Here is an 18,349-nt window from a genome sequence, read left to right as displayed (position 1 = left end):
TAGAGTTACTAGAATTATTTAGAGTTATTTTGCTTTAGAGTTATTAGACTGCATTTGTGTTTGCGATGCAGTTTGTTCTTATTTAGCCAAAGCTGCTTTAAACCACACATTAAATGCACTTTTTCATTTCTTCTAGGCAAGAGGTCATAGCCAGGGCAGAGCGGAAATATAGACCTATTTATCTGCCTTAAAATCACAGAACAGTTTGACTTGGAAAAGACCTTTAACAGTTATATAATCAAATGCCCCTGCAATGAGCAGGGACAACTTCAACTAGATCAGGTTGCTCAGAGCCCCATCCAACCTGAGCCCGAATGCTTCTAGGGATGGGGCAGCTGCCACCTCTCTGGGCAACCTGTGCCGGTGTTTCACCATTGTCATAATAAAAAAATTTCTTCCTTATGTCTAATCTGAATCTAGCCACCTTTAGTTTAAAACCATCGCCCCTTCTCCAGTCACTACAAGCCTTACTAAAAAGTCTGTCCCCATCTTTCTTATAAGCCCCCTTTAAGTATCGAAAGGCCTTAATAAGGTCTCCATGGAGCCTTCTCCAGGTTAAACAACCCAAATATCCTTTATACAAACATATGTGTATGTGAAATAACTGTATAACATTACATGGCCAGCATACATCTACCACAGCTAGCAGTGACTTACTAAACATGGGGAGGGCAGCACATGAAACTTCAGACAGTTAAAAGCAAAGTATACTTTTCTGGGTAGCAGAATGAAAATCTTAATGTTTGGATGGAAGGAGATCGAGAATGTCAAAATGAACTGTTATTACAGTCTGGTTCTCAAAAAGAGTTCTCAAAAAGCTGTCAAAACACTGGTAAATATTTAGAATATGTAAATAGTACTAATTGTGCTTTCTTTTCCTGTGGTAACATTTTTCAAAAAATACAATACCTGACATACTTTGTAAATCCAGTGAATTAATATGGAAGATCTACTGGACATACCTCTCCTAGAGAGTGAGTTTGCAATAAAAGTGGGATTTTTTTTTACCTTTGTTAAAATATTTGTACTGGCATAAAAAGATACAGTCAAACCTCATTTCAACCAACTTACTCTGATTTTTGGTAAAACCCGACGAAGTGTTTCTGCAGGATTCTGTCGCATCAGGACCGGAAGATTTGCCACCACACTTGTTCCTTGGATATCCTGGCCAGAACTTCCAAAAATATATACAAACAATATGTTAGTCTCTACAATGGTTACAGGTTCACAACTTTCACTTAAAAAAACCACAACCAAACAAACAACAAGCCCACACTACCCAGGTTATTCATATAGTAAGTCAAAAGAAGCATTACTTTGTTAATGTAATATGTAGTAGAAAACAGCATTAAAAAATATCAACCATAAAAGCTGTTATGTATCATTTCTCATATGTAATGTTTCAATTTTTAGTGTAGCACTGGGAAAAAATATGAAATGCTTGAAAGATCTTTTCAAACTGGATGATGAAGGCAGTGTTTTTTTGGAAGCTTTTCTATTATAACAGTACAAGTGATAAAGCATTGGAGGGGGACAAACAGAAGACATAAACGAAAACTACAATCAACATAGAACATTTTAACAGAAGTCTACAATTTTTTCCTTTTTGTAGGGAAAAAGCCATATGTATAATCAGATGTACATTGACAAATATGATTAAAGAAGGATGCAATAACTTGGTTAGATTACAGATCTTGTACCTTTCTCCTCATTCTGTCTGTCTCAGTGGTATCCTGCAATTGAAAGTGGGGAGAAAAAAAAAAAAAAAAAAAAAAAGCAGGATGGGAGGGAAACAGTAGGCAGCAATGAAGGTATGAGATAAAAATAAAAAATACCCAAGTGGATAAATTTCTAGAACAGAATCAGAAATAGAAAGGGTCTGGATGCCAAAATTAAAAATAAAACTAAACATCAATACATCTTTTTCCTGTTTAAATGCATAAAATCATTGTGCTAAACAAATTCAGATTTGTTCCAACAGCTAAGAAGCTATTTTTTAAATAAGCATGCAATGTTCAACTGCACACATGCAAGCATTTTTCTTCGTGTGACATTGCAATGAAACATACAATATGATTATACACGTGATAAATCATAGTAAAACTACTTTTAAATACTCCCATATACCACTTTTTATTCTGTCATTATTCCAAGTTTTCTTAGTGAAACATATGAGCTCAGGAAGGAAACCAGGTACATAAATTGGTCACAGGACTGTAGATCTGCACAACCACCTTCCAGTTGTGTTCTGCCTCTGAAGTATATTAGGGAATTCACAGTTAAGATGTAAAGCCTTTCTGCAGCATTTAGAGTTGAAAAGATCTTTACACTTTCCATTAATATTCTACACCATCCTCAGCATTCATGTCTTTCAGAAGATCAAATGAAATTATAGGTACAGTCAAGCAGGCCAATTTAGATCTATTTGGTTAAATGCATACAAATTTGCTTTTTAAAATGAAGATATGTTTGTATAAAAAGTAAGAAACAAAAGTAAAAGGTTTGGTGAAAATCAACAGAGACTAAAATATCCCAACAGAAATACTGTAGTATCCTACCAGAGAGATTTTTTTTCTTTGCACACTATAATTTCTGAGTAAAAACATTCAAACAACAATTAGGTATCACCAAGACTAACTTAATCATGTTTAGCAAACTATTTTAGTGTATTTTTGAAAGAAAGTATTCTTCACTATCCCCGCAAAGATCATTTTCCATGTTAGAAGGCAGTATGTCCTGGAAGATTAAGCACAGGCTAGAAGGCAGGAATTCAGGAATCCAAATTCTCTTTGCAAGGTGGAGAGTCACACCCACCAGTTCACATCTCTGTTAGGTTTCTATTCTGCAGACAGGTGTAATTACCTAACTCATCAACTACAAACTATCACTCTGTACAGGGGTCTTAACATGGGAAAACCTCTGCCCCAACAAAACCTTCCCCTCCCAGAAAGGGGCAAACTTGCGATGGCAGATACATCTCATTTTTTGTACAGAGTAACATAAAGTTCCCGTAATTTGAAAGCATGTATCAAGAGCATATATAATAGAATGAACCTGATCTTAGATTGTTTGTATCTGTGTCTAATTTTCCTTTAAAATCAATGGAGAGAAATAGGACTCAATCAAAAGCAGTTTATCTCAGCTTGAATAGCTGAGATGGACAGTGCTTCTGAACTGCATTTCCCTCTACCAGCTATAAAAACAGACACAAAAACTAGTTCTCCTGCATGCACCTGCACCGTAAGTAAATGATGGCTCCTGCCCACAGAAACGCCTGACAAGCCTTAGTCCTACTGGCCTTCACGCTTATCCTTAGCTTCACCATTGCAAGTGGTCCCATTGATTTCTCATGTAGTAATATATTAGAATCATAGAGTATCTCAAGTTGGAAGGGACCCATAAGGATCATCAAGTCCAACTCCCTGCTCTTTGCAGGGCTACCTAAAACTAAACCATATGACTAAAAGCATCATCCAGACACTTCTTGAACTCTGACAGGCTTGGTGCTGTGCCCTGGGAGGCCTCCTCCAGTGACCAACCCCCCTCTCTGTGAAGAGCCTTTTCCTAATGTCCAGTCTGAACTTGAATTAACATCTTTAGAAATGCTTGTATGACTATAGCACTTAACTAATGTGGGACGAAATAAAAGATTCCTACTTCCCGGAGTTCCAGAGCAATCAAGAAGGATCCATCACACACTTAGTAATGGCAATAACTGTTTTAAATGGGTGCTACACACCACGAATGCCAGGAATCAGTATTTTTGTCTTATTTCCAATGGACCGTCTACACCTTAAATATTAGAAAGATAAGAAACCAAAGAGAAGAGCAATCATAAATACTAAGATGAGTAACAAGTGAGTAGAAAGCTGTGAATACTGTCCTGAGGGTATTCACACATTGCTGACATCAGGGCTGCAATGTTCTGACCTGCTGAGCAAAATCTGGGAATCATTCCCAGAGCAGAGACTTCACTTTTATTGTGCCTATACATTTACAGCAATAAAGAGCAAACAAAAATTATAGCTGGGGATGGAGCTCAACACAGATGTAAAAAAAACCTAAAATACACTCAAATTAACAATATCACAATGTAATAGTAAAAATATTAATGAAAAAAAACCCTCAACAGGCTGAAAACAAGACAAATTATTTAAGATACATTATTTCAAGGTCAAGAGGAAAAGGCTTGACAGAGCATAAAAACAATCACCAATTCCTGTATTTTTTTGAATATGGGTTATCTTTTTCTCTTGGTTTAAACCTTACTTCAGGAACACAGAAAATTACAAATCCAATACTGCACGTTTGGGGTTTTTATAGTGTATATTCTAACTGAGAAAATGGATCAGTATTTTTGTAGCTTTTTAATCCTCTGTTAAGACTACTAGAGATGTAAAATTAAGCTGATACAATTTTCTCAGAAAGTATTAGGAATCAATTTTCTGGATAGTTACCATATATACCCCTCTATATTTGTAACTGTTGTCTGTAAACACAAGAATATTGACAAGTTTTGACAGGGCAAAGCTACACCAAAGCCCTTTTCAATGCCATTCAAAATCAGAAAGAATGGATAAGAGTACAGATTTTGAGACTGATTTTAATATTAGCTTCCCTGTAGTCTTATTTCATAAACATGTATGACCTCTTTCAATAAACACACATCTCCAAATAACATCTAAACTCAGTGAAAAGGACAGTATTCTGTCAACTACTGAAAATAGACTTAAGTTAATGATTAATAGCTGATCTATTTACAGCTTGCAATATTTTTGCATTATGCAAAACCATTTTATTATCCAACTTAAAACCATGAATATTAAAGTATTTCATGTTTATGGCAGATTTCTCTGACTATCACATACTAATTCCAACAAAGCTTTTAAAGCAGAACTGAGAAATATAGAGCTCCCAGAGTAGAAAAGGGTCATGGCATACATAAGGCCCACAACTTCTTACAATACAACTTGCAAGGAAAAGCTGCGTACCTTTGTAATATTCAGCAATAATGGAAAAGGTCAAGGTAACTTGGAGAAGCTATTTAATTTTAAATTTTATTCATTTTGTATCAAGTTGGAAGAAATCCTAACTGCTAAAAAATGCAGCCAAAATGCAACCTTTATCCATCGGAAATGTAAAGAAAAGGGGAGTATTTCCCTTTAAAGCAGAAATGCTTAGTATCTGGCTTGCTGCCAAGTAAGAATGTGAAGCAGGAGGCATTTCAACACCTACACAGCCTGTAATTTTCCAACTGCAGAAGATTTTTCTTCTATTTCTACCAAAGGAACTGCACCAATAGATTTTCTTTAAATATTAAAGACTTCAGGATTATAGTGAATTATTGCTAAATGCTCAGATTTAAACATTTTTGTACTAATAAATATATTAAAATAAATGCTAAATCTTTTATTCAGAGTCACAGTAAGCTCAATGTAATGAAGGTACTCCTCCTTTCTTAACAGTGCTAACTATAGAAGAAATCAACGCAGCCCTATACTTAGAAAGAATTTAGCTCAACCTCTTTTGTGCTAGCAAAAATCCACATAGATAATATCATTTAAATATAAAACTTCAGGACTCATCTTCTGAGTTCATCCTACAGGAGATCCCAGTGACTTTACGGTGATGGGAATCCTCAGTCGGGGGGGGGCGGGGGGGGGAAAGCTCTCACGCCTGAACACTTTGTCCTAATGCTTATTGCCTCTGCAACAGCAGCTGCTCGCCGCCAGCCAGCAGTACCAGAGCCGGTCTAAATACACTGCTCGTTAAAGAGCTGGTACTTCTCAAGTGCAAGCGTAGCATTAAGCCTCTCCCTCCAGCCCCTGCATTTGGTTTTACTTGTTTTTCCTACCCTCATAAAATGAAGTCTACGTTCTATTTGGGACTGCCGTGATACTGGAGCAAATCCTCCTAGAAACCATTTACAAACATAAGAAGGACCAAACAAACAAACAAACAAACAAACAAAAAACAAACCACAAAAAAAACCCTGGATTTGTGAAGGGGAAATCACACCTGAACACCTGACCAACCAACTTAGCCATTTGCAATGAGATCATTGGCTTGGATGGTGGAAGTCGTTTTAACTTATTTTAGCAAGGCTTTTGACATAATTTTCCATAATATCCTCATAGATAAACTGATGAAGTACAAGCTAGATAAATGGAAAGCGATGCAGACTGGAAACCAGCTAAACTATGGAGCTTAAAGGGTTCTGATCAGCGGCAAGGCAGCCAGCTGGGAGCCAGCCATGGGTGGTTTACCTCAGGGGTCTATGCTGGGGGCAATACTGTTTAACGTTTTCATTAATGACCTGGATGATGGGACAGAGTGTAACCTCAGCTAGTATACAGATGACACAAAACTGGGTGGAGGGGTTGGTTAGACCAGATGGTTGTGCTGCCTCAACAAGCTGGAGCGACAAACCAACAGGGATCTTACTAAGTTCAACAGTGGGAAATGCAAGTCCTGCAGCTGTGGAGGAATAACTCAGTGCACCAGAACAGGCTGGGAGCCAGCCAACTGGAAAATAGCTTGGCAGGAAAGGACCTGGAGGTCCTAGTAGACACCAAGCTGACCAGGAGCCAGAAATGTGTCCTTGTGGCAATGGCAGACAACAGCACTCTGGGCTACACTAGGAAAAGCATCACCAGCAGCTCAAAGGAGGTGATTATTCTTCTCTATTCAGCACAAGAAACTCCTAGACAGATGGCAGGGAGTCCATTGAAGGGCCACTAAAATGATTAAAGGATTACAGTACCTAATATTTGAGCAGAAGCTTAGACAACAGGGATTTTTAGTCTCGAGAAGACTTGGGGGTCTTATTTAATATGTATAAAATGTGACGTGAGGTGCTAAAGAAGACAGACACACATTATTCCCAGTGGTGCCCAGTGACAGGTCAAGAGGCAATGGAGAAAAATTCAATAGACTTGAAAAATGTTCTTCTATGTCAGACTGCTCAAATATTGGAATGAGCTGCCCAGACAGCTGGTAGAGTCTCCATCCTTAGGATTCAAAATCCTGAGTTCAGGACAAGACCCTGAACACACTGCTCTAATTGACACTGCTTTGAGAAGGGAGGTGGACTAGATTATCTCCAGAGGTCCCTTTACACCACAACTATACTATGATTACATTCAGGAGGGGTGTTTCCAGGTTTGCAAACTTTCAGCAAGCTCAGGGCAGACAATAAGATTTCTTATATTTCAAATAGCTAGCTACTAAAAATGGATGCTTAAACATTCAATTTGAATTTCATTTTTAAATCATTTTTCAAAAACAGATTCTGCAAATTAGGAGCAAACAAGTTTTAAAAGTCCCTGGGTACTCAATTAGGAACATTTCTATCTGGAAAGGGAATGAAGGACTACAGCTCCTTCTACAGTATGAAGAAAGGAGATTAGTCACTGAATGTTCCCCAAGAGAATATTACCACAAAGGAGTTTGAAAAAGAGAACATAAATTTACATATATCTCTCTTCTCCCCACCTTCATTTGCACTAGCCTGCAAAACACAGTGACAGGAGCAGAATACGGCATTGTAAAGACGACTGAGGTACAATGTTTACCCAAGCTCTAACTAAAGCACTGTGTTTATGAACTGACTTTAACACTGTGGCCAACGATATCAGTTCAGCAAAAATGATTTGCTAAATAGCCATTGCTGAATCAACCACTGAAGTCCATGCTTTGTGTAACTTAGTTTTACAGATCTAGTAGTTCTGATGGATGGTTGCAGGGGATTACAGTGTTAATACGTATAAGTGACATATTCTCAGCACAAGATTCCAAAATGTTCTGTGTTGGTCTAAACCTGCATCCATTGAAAACACAAGTAAAAATTTACCAACCTCAGTGAGTGTCTGATTAGAATAACATGATAAAAAAAATAATAAAGTATTCAATAACTAATCAGGTACTGGGAAAAAGAAAGTCAGAAAGAACATTATCAAATATTGAAAAAGGGTGCCTGGAGGTTGGGGGAATCCTTGGAGATATTCAAAACTCATCTGGACAATGTCTTGAGCAACCTGATCTAACATCAAATTACATTAGACTTGGAAGCTGGCCCTGCTTTGCGCTGGGCATTGGACCAAATGACCTCCAGAAGTCCCCAGCCACCTAAACTATTCTGACTGTCATTCATAAATACTAAATTTAATTTCCTATTTGTATAAAAGCTCAGAATGTGAAGGATTTAGCCCATTCAGAATGATTTAATATCAATTCTCCTTCCAGGATTTTTGTTCTTCTGTGCAATACACTGGTTGCCAAGGAAAACTAGAAATCCAGATAAATATTTCTGTCAATAACATAAAAGTGCTTGGCCCATAAGACTTCGGGAATTAGACAATCTTCTTGACTTCTATGGTGAAGATTTTTACATAGCAATCTTTCCTATGCAGACACGTAGACACAGACTTAAAATTTATTAAAATGCTTTCTATGTACTGCTCTTGCTAAGTAAAAACTAACACTTCTGTAAGTTTTATTTTTTAATTTTGTCTTTGATTGCATATTTTAAGGGTTTTGGTAACAAAAAGGGAGAAAAAACCTAGCAAATAGGAAAATTTCTTAAAATCACAAATATCGATAAATTATTTTAAGACCAATTTTCATTTTGTTTCAAAGTGAATACTCCTTTGATAAAGTACAGTCAGTACCATATTTCACACTTTTCTGTGAAAGTACAATCTTTTCTTAATACCACTGTAAAGTCGTAAGTTTCCTTTTATTTCATGTTATGTGTGCTTACATTTCAATTATACTTTTGTAAACATAAATTATATAATGGTAGTGTCTGAACATCTATTTGACATAAATTGTAAGAAGTGTATTATAAACAGACCCAGTCCCATGGAGGAATCTGTCATTTCTTTAAAATAACTTCATTTGAGTGCCTCAGTTGAACAAAGACTTTGTTAATATTTGCACAGCTCATGCTTCTCAGTCTTGAAACTATATTTTACAAGGAAGATTTTATAGACCGTAAGTGCTTTACAAAATCGTGCATTATCTTCTACCATGTTGCAAATCAAAAAAGTATCTGGAATCAAAATTATGTTTTACCTGATAATCTGCACTAGGATTTGAAACTGCAAAGATACACAAAATATTTAGGCTGTATTTTTAAAAACAGTTTACTGATGTATCAAACTACTTAACATTTCTGGCATTGTACAGTAACTGCTAAAAAAAGAGGCTTCCTTCTGAAGAAAATCTATTACAAGAACTTAAAAAACATTACTCATTTAGACACACACACATAAGCAATCTTATGTATTTTAAAATACAATACTGGGGCTCCTAAACCCTATGTTGCACTTCCTTGACTATCAGAACAACTTTTGAAGACCACACTTAGCTGGGCACCATATGTAACAACCTCAAAACTGATTTAAATTGTCCTAGAAGTCAATGGCCTTTTTCTGTATGTACTAATACAGTATAACATTTATGTATGCAAGCCTTCGTGTGTATGACATATATGATAAAAAGCAAGATTCTAGAATAGGTATATAAACCAGACTACAACTAAGTCCAAGACTGGAATGGGGCCAAAGAAGCGATAAGCAGCTTTGTCTTTTAACACTTCCCTCCCTTTGTTACCTGTCTAGCCAGAGCAAATAAAGGGAAGAAACTTTATTTTCAGGCTTCTATAATTTTACTGAAAATAAGATAGAATAAGGTTAATCTGAAAATGTAACACTTGATATATCCATTTTCAATAAGTCAGAAGTTCTGGTAATATCGCAGTATGAACACCTCATTTGACACTGTAACCCTTTTCTATTAAAATGTAATTTTCAAACCCACTTCCTCATCCTGGTCTTCTACTTCAGATATATGTGATCGTGATCATTTTACAGCACATCTGAATAAAACCTCCATGATCTATACATTAAAAAAAAAGAAATTAATCTGATCTTAGTACATATCTGAACGTGTTCCACTACACATGAAACTTTTAGTGCAATTAAAACAAGAATGGAAATCCAAGATTTAGCTGCACAGTAGTTTTGTATTCATAGTAACCTTGTTTGCTAGGATTAGTCTGATCAACTGAAGTTTCTCCGTTCTGTTTGCTTGCTGAAAAACTGTCAGAGACAGAAAGGATGTCCAGTTCATACAAACACTCTTTTCTGTTCCTGAGCTAAAACAGATGTACTATAATGATACAATAACTTAATTCTTCCTAATACCATCAGTTTCTGTGAGTTCAGACACAAATTACTTTCTCCCTTGAATTTTAAGAAGAGTTTCAAGAATATAAAAAGTGCCTCAAAGGAAAACATTTTTCCTTTCAAATATTACCTTAGTATCAACATTACTATCTGCTAGAAGATAAGTGTTTCCTCTTCTTTAGAGGACTTATAACGCATATTGCATTTTGTACGGTCTCTGGGTAGAATTCATCTAGAGTCAAAATAAAAGACAGCAAAACTTGAAATGTAAAACCAGCCTTTTCACTCCAAGATGAAGATAATATAATTTCCAATTCCTAGGTGGTATAAAAAAAACAAGCTAGTAGCTGATACTATTTTTCCTCTGCCCAGCCCTCATTCACTAACCCAGAATTTATAATTTCCACTTTCAGCAAGATTTGTCATTTCACAGCATGCGTTATATGATATAAGTCATCTTCTGAGAAAGTACAAAGCCTGTAATTTTTCTACACAGAAAGTGAGGAAAAAAATAATCACAGATGCTAACCAAATTCTAGAAGGGTAAATTACTTCTGCTGACCTAAATTTATCTTCTAGTCTAATTTAGACACAAGATCTCTTTTCATTCTCCAGTCTTATTTTTTGTACCAGTACATTTCATCCACTGAGTTAGCTAATGGTGGCATGAAAAAATGAACACTTCAAATGACCTAACAAGTACTAAAATCTACTTAGAGTCTTCCTCCACCCATGGGTCTTACAGTTGTAGGGCATCATAATGAATAGATCCCAAAGCTTCCACTTTATTACTTATTTGTGTGACTTTTCATCATGCATTATCATCCTTTCTGACCATAACATATTCCACATTGTATCAATTTTTTTATTTTTTTTTTTTTTTTTACAGCAACTCTGATAGTTGTGGAAGTTGACGAGAATCTTCTCAGGAATATTTAAAGGTTCTTGATTGAGAAAGCTGTATCTGTGCATTTCCACCTCTCCTTGGCAGGTCTAAAAAAATTGCCTATTTTTTCAAGATTTATTGACTGCTCTAATAGAGGATAACACTTCCCTTCACCTTGCTATGAATCTCTTTAATCATTTAAACCCAAACTATGCTATACTAATTTAATGAGGAATTCCTCTGGGTACCATTAGGAAAAACACATCATAAGGTTAGGAAAGCAACTGTTACTGGTCTATTTGTCTATACTTGCATTGCTTCATAAAAAAAAAAAAAGCCTTTCTGTATAGGCAAGAGTTTGTTTTATATTGAAGACCATGGTAAAAGCCTGAAATAACCATAACATTCTTAGCGTTAAAGTACAAGGAGGACTTTTGAGTTATCTTCCAAAAAATTCAAACTTTTTCAAATAGGCTTATAAGATTCAGAATGAAAAATCTAAGTTGCTGCATCAACCACTATAACATAGACAAATAGTACAAAAACCATACTTTGCACATAAGTTGACCATCCATTTTCAAAATCACACAGACTGGATTGAAGAAAATGTAAATGTAAAAGACCTGTAGAAACATTGTAAATAACGCTGAGTACAGAATGAATGAAAGTACAGTGTATAAGTACAGTGAATGAATGAAAAGCCACAAGAAAAATAAAAAAGGGTAAAGACACTGAACCCAGGGGTTTGAAGCTATTGCTCACAGCATTTTCCCCACATGCAAGATAAATGTATCTATATATTGTATATAGAGATATATATAGTTATATAGAGAGACATTGTAAGTAGATAGGTATCATATGTAAGAATACAAGCTGAGCTCATGGTTCAATGTAAATTGTAAGCACTGAAAAATATCTAAAATTTTAGCAAGTCTTTTCAAGCTTTAGCTGCAGAAGCAGTTCCTTTTTCTCAACCAAGGAAATCTGACTGTGACCTCAAAATGATTTCAAACAGGTAACACTAAATTTCTGCCAAATTATTATTGTCTTACTCAAAGGGCCTGGTGACTCAAAAGAAAAAAAAAGAATTAGAAAACAAACACAAAACTGTGAACTTACTCCTCAAATAAGCTAGATTTTAGACAGCTGAGAGTGGAAAGCCTTATTTGTTTGTCTTCTGTTCATTATTCAAATATTTTCAAGTAGTATTGGACATCTACTTCAGTTACATGCATAAGCAATACAATGTCAAACAGATACCTCTGATAGTGATTTCTCACGTATCAGAAGCAACCACAGATCAAAGGCAGCTTTTGGAGGTAAACATGCAAATAACTAAAAATTAATTCAATTCCAAGCTGTTGCTGATTCACATTCTGTCAAACAAAAAAGTGCTTTACTTAATTCATGTTCACTTTAGGAAGTAGGATGAATTTCAGCTCCTTAGGTTAAAATGAAGAAAGAGTCAGAGTCATGCCATTGTTTGTTCCATTGATGGCATACAGCTTGGAGTGGACAGATAATCAAACCAGATAATACAATTAACATCATAAACAAATTGAAGTGATGACACAAGTCTTGCATATTTCCATCTCTCTGGCAGAATAATTTCAAACAGCAGATACAAATGAGTATTATACATACGGATAATTCATCTGTATTTACATTCCTGTCAAAATCATTATAAGCACATGATCAGAATCTTCCTGCCTACCCAACTAGTTTTAGGTAATTATAATCCTAATAACATTCCTTACCTTCAAAATCACTACAATGATCTTGAGTAGCCTTTTGTTAGACTATTTTTTTCCTCACATAATCATATTTTAACTTATTTCTAATAGCATGATTATCCCAAAACAAGTTTGACATTCTGCAATTGAAAGAATAAATACAGCATTTACCAGTAATTCCACCCACATTTACTAAAATTAGTTCAGAATCTTCTCTGGAAGAAAATAATACCTCTTCCCTTTGAATGTGTGTCAAACATGCTCAACTGCATAGATCCTTCACAGCAAACCAGTGTTAACCATCAGAATATCTGGCTTATTTATTTACTATGTCAGTAACAACATCCTTCTACGAAAGCAAAAGTAATAGAAAAAAGAAAAAATTCAGAAAAAGGCAACCATTGATACAATACCATTTGCAAACCACCACCATCCCCCCTTTGGTTTGTTTACAAAACAAAAATTTGGGTAATTGAACAGAATTAACTGATCACTAAAAGGTGTGGGACAGTAAAAGTTTAGCCCAAATTCATTGTGCAATATTAAGACAATGTATTATTTGCATGAATAATACTTCTATTTCGTGTCTGATACATCATCCATGCAAATGGATATCTACAGGTAGAATTTACCTTAAAAACAGCACACAGTGCTTAGAATATCAATATTACATTGCATCCAAAACTCCAAATTTCTGTATGAGTATCACAGGGCCAGCATAGTCTTTACAGGTATCACACAAACCATCTTAACTGGTATTCACTCAGTGTGTAGTTTCCTGAAGATAATGATCTCAAGGCAAACCACCAGTCATAGGGATGATGGCAAAGAAAAGGAAAATAAGATGTACACACTTGCAAGGGAAGGAACAGCATTTGGCAAAAAATAAAACCAGTCTTCTGTATGCTGGACTCAACAGCAGCAACAGAATAAAGAAACCTCAACCCTAATACTTGCATCTGTTACCAACAAGCACGCAAACTGAATCATGAACACCTCAAATGACCTAACAAGTACTAAAGTCTACTTAGAATCTTTTTCAGTTCAGGGGTCTTATAGGTGTGGGACATTATACACAATAGATCCAGAGGCTGCCACTTTCCAATTCTTCTTTTAAACAAAAACAAACAAACAAAAAACCAAAAACAAACAAAAAAAAGAAAACAGCCAACAACAAAACCATCTTCTTCATTTAATCAGGAAGTAAGATGAGGCACTGGAAAATTAACTACTTAAAGCCTTCAGAATTGGCAATAAAAAAGTAGGACACAGATCTGGATATTAATTTTATTGATCTACCTACTCTCTAACACACTGTTTTAAAATAGGTAGAATGGTTTAAGTGATCAAAGCACAAATGCATTTATCTGCCCTTAAGAGCTGATTTTTCCATACCGGTATGCACCTAATCATTTATTACAAACTCATGGTACAACTATTTTGTTCATGTGTAATACAACAGGCATGCAAGGTTCAAAACAAGTTGCAAGTAACCCTCAAAATGCACCTGCCGTTGGCTTCACATGGTGATAAAAGTAAGAGGAAATAGACATATTCTTGTCTTAAAACCTACATTAAAGCAGCAGGTTAATTTTAAGTAGTCATCATTATTTTCTCCATTGATTTAGTTGTTAGCACTTGATGCAGCTGTAAAAAGCAAAAATAAAACTAAATCTTGCCCTGAAGACTATACCCTGAATAACTTCTAGCTCCCAAAATGGCAGAGAAATAGGTATCCTAATCCTGAGCTTTCAAATGAAATTACATAAACGAGATTAACTGCTTATAACAGAAGAATTTTGGTACAAGCAGCAATGAGGCAGTGACTCATGTTTTGCTATTTAATATGGACATAAATCCTCCTCCTCAAAAAGCTCAGTTACAATTTCAGCAGTGAAAATGGCATCTTTTCTGTTTCTCCTTTTAAAGCCAGCATTTTTATCTCCAGGCCTGCCCAACAATGTAATATTACCAAGAAAATACATATATTAAGGCAGATGCCCTTCAGTTTTCTCTTTTACATGTTTATTTTGTCAGAGACAATATAATTAATTCATAATTACAACAAAACTATAGTTAGCATTTTTAAAGCATTTCCTTACTGTCCCTGGTCAAGCTTTCTCAATATACTCTTGGTAAAAGAAGTTACCAAGCAATTACACTTGGGGGGTGGGGGTGGGGAGAAGAGAATATAGAGAGAGTATATACTACTTTCGAAAGTCAGACCACCTGCAGGTCAACTGCACTTCTCGTCTAACACTATGCTGTGTTACCTACAGAACAGGTAAATAGTAAATCATCCCATTTTGTAGATATAACCCCTAGCAAGCAAAATGCAATAATATCACCGAGTGCAACAGTGCTTCTCCTACTGTGCAGCTCTGTTTATATCAATTGAGTTATCAATGCTTTGACCCAGCTTGAATCCAACTTTCCTGCTCTTCTTCCAGCTGGTAAAGAGAAATGTGTTGGAGTTCTACAGACAGCTTTGAACAACTATTTAATCTTAGTATAAACTGATGGCTCCAGTGCTTAGTGTTCTTTGTTGTTTAACAGTAGTCATCGGATTGGGGGGGAAGCTAATTGATACCTACCCAAATTAATCCACTGTTTTTACTTCAAGAAACGTAGACCTTTTACTAGGGACATAATTGACAATTTGTACACAAAGCTATTCTCATAAGCAAAAACACGGGCTCCAAGACTTTCTGCTTGTACCCTTCCTCATGCTTCTGTAATACCACAGAACACCACGTGCCAATTTTGCAATTTTATTCAAAGTTACAGTGCGTTACCATTTAAAAACATAAAACCACATTATTTTATTCCAATTTAAGGTATGCTGGGGAAAGAAAAAAAATCCTGTGGGTTTTTTTCACAATAAAGCAGAAGACAACTTCAAAAACCCATGAGAAAAATACCTTATAAAAAAAATACCTGTATTGATCTATTTGCAAAGCCAGAATTCTCTTAAACTGGAAGTTTATTGGAAAATGGATAAGGACAAGAAGAATAGATAAATTACTTCTTCCCACACACACTCCCAACAGAAAGAACGTAAGACTATATGCTCTTTGATGCTTCACTCTTTCTTCATCATTATAGATTGTTTTGACTTGGTGATGCTGGTCACCTTCATTTAAATAATCTTACAGAAAATGTAAGGTTAACAAAAAAAAAAAAAAAGTCTGAAGTCCTACAAATACCTTCCCAGCTACCTTAAGTAGACAAAGTCAATAAAACAAGACCCCTAGTTATTACACTCACCTTGGATTCATACACACTTAAAATGATGCAATTCCATTCACATCAGTTCATCTATCCCTGCTTACACACAGCCTGAATCTGACTTTCCTATGTTATAGTAAATTTAAGAACAGTGGAAGAACAAGAAAGTAGGAATTACAGGAAAACACTGGGACTGAAATCACACTGTAGCATATTTCTGTAAATAAAGAGTAATTTTGGAATTATACAATGACTGAGAAGTATTGTTTATCCATAGTCTGTTAGAAAAGGAGTAAGCATCTAAAATCTATTACTATATAAGGCGTAGATGGGCAAGATGTTTCCAACAATATTGGAAATTGGAAATAAATAAATATTGGAAATTGGAAATAAAAAAAGTTGGAATAAAAGTTCAATAAAGTACAGTAATTCCTCTTGGTCCTGCTGTGAATTGATAGGACTGACAAGGAATGACTCAGCTAATCTGCACATGTGAGTTGTACACATTCTCAGAACCCACAGTCATGCAACATGGAATAAAGAAAACTGCTCCCGAAACAACTGCTACCAAGATATGGAGGAATACATCCAGAGCATGGTATATTTATTCATTAACATTAACCCCTCGTAGGATAACACTTTGCAAAAAGAAACACACTGAAACATTCATTTGAATGCAAAAGAAGCTAAATGGTAGAATTTAGATAAGAATACCTGCATCATCAGGAATCCATTCAAATAATAACATGTACCAGAAATATCTGGTACATTTTCCTGCTTGTGTAAAAGTATCAGCCAGAGGCAACAAAACATGCCTCAGACAGATGTATCTAAGAGATCTAGCAGAAGTTTCCAAGTGGTTCTTTGTCTCTTTTCTCATTCTGTTTTATTATGACTCATAAAGCAGAAAGACATTTTTCTTCCATGGATAGGGGTGCTCATCTGGTAGGCTATAGGGAATTAACATTCAATGAGAAAGACTCCATCTAGACAAAAAGTGTCTCCGTGAGACCCGCAAGGTTATTCATGGAGAGAGGAGAAACTTCAAGAACTGCAACAAACGTGAGCGCCATGTAAAACTAGTTTTAACAGACTAGGGCATAAAAGTTAGAGAACCCTTCATTTCAAAGCCTGTAAAAGATACTTCTACTGTTCAGACTGCAAAGACCCATACACAACCTGATCTAGAAAGGTAATTGGGGGGGGGGGCACGGCAGAATCAAGATGTAAGAACACCAGTGACATGTTAACTCTCAAACTGTGAGTTTTGAGAACTTACTTAAGTAGCATTCCTATCACTATCATGTTCAAATGAAAAGATTCTTCCTGTTTTTTCATCGCTGGCCTATTTCTAAAAATCTTTCCCTGAGGACGTTACTCTGGCTAGATGCCACTTGCGGCATCAGGTTTGGAATCTGAAGCCACCTTCTTTTTGAGGCAGAGTCCTATAGTTGTGTATACTTTAAACAGTTGGTTCTTTAGCTGTAATATGGGTTTTGCCAGGCACTGCCAATAAAAATCCTCACTATAGAAATTACTTCCAATTTATTTTAGAGTTTGTCTTCAAGACCTAAAGAGAATTTTTCTTATACAAAAAAGGGCCCTGAAAGATTAAAATGATGCTCCTAACAACGTAGGAGAAGCTTTCAATCAATAATGGAGACCTACTTGAATTGCTTAGTCTCAATAACTGTCTATATTCCCACTCTCTTTTCCTGGTATAAAAATTTCTGTTTAAGTGATAAATAATCTTGGTTTCTTTCCTGTGGCATAAAGCTTTGGGCTCTGAAGCTTGACAAAGATCCAGTGTAACTTTACCACGGTGTTGGCATTTAGACTACCAGCTGGTGGAGCAAAGACAAAACATTATTACTAAAGTTAACTCTAAAAATAGCTAAATAAAACAGTTCTACAAGTATACCCCAGAGAACAGGATTAATTTTAAATCTCGATGAAGCTATTTCTTGTCTCATTCCAAATTATTCCTGTCACAGCACATCAGCTGAGGCACAGACACAGGCCCAGGCCTGCAGTCCTAGTTCCTGAAGTCCTAGTTCCTGAAGTCCTTAAATTATGATCAGGATTTCACCTCAGTAAAACAGGTTCCCCTCTCACAAAATTTCAAAGTGCAGCAATGTGAACCAACACTATATAATGTGTTATCTGCCTCATTTTGTGGAGATTCAGAGGAGTATCTAAAACAACTCTTATTGTAAAAATATGTGGTATATCAGCATTAAGAATCATTATTTGGAAGTCTCAGAGTACTCAGATTTTTGATACACATGGTACACGTTACTGTCCTTATACTC

At 35.8% G+C, this 18,349-nt stretch overlaps 1 protein-coding gene across 3 annotated transcripts in view; it reads right to left on the bottom strand.

Annotated features, from left to right (window-relative positions):
* PPP4R4 (protein phosphatase 4 regulatory subunit 4) overlaps positions 1-18,349 on the bottom strand; it is a 70,496-nt gene that overhangs the window by 44,110 nt on the left and 8,037 nt on the right. For all 3 annotated transcript variants that reach the window (XM_005241930.3, XM_027793208.2, XM_027793211.2), the window contains exon 3: positions 1,072-1,174. In XM_005241930.3, the coding sequence (XP_005241987.1) occupies positions 1,072-1,174 (103 nt within the window). The remainder of the gene's footprint in view (positions 1-1,071; positions 1,175-18,349) is intronic.

The sequence above is a fragment of the Falco peregrinus genome, chromosome 1 (assembly GCF_023634155.1).
Source record: "Falco peregrinus isolate bFalPer1 chromosome 1, bFalPer1.pri, whole genome shotgun sequence".
Taxonomy (NCBI): domain Eukaryota; kingdom Metazoa; phylum Chordata; class Aves; order Falconiformes; family Falconidae; genus Falco; species Falco peregrinus.
Note: the sequence above shows the minus strand (reverse complement) of the source record. Positions and strands in the feature narration are given on the sequence as shown.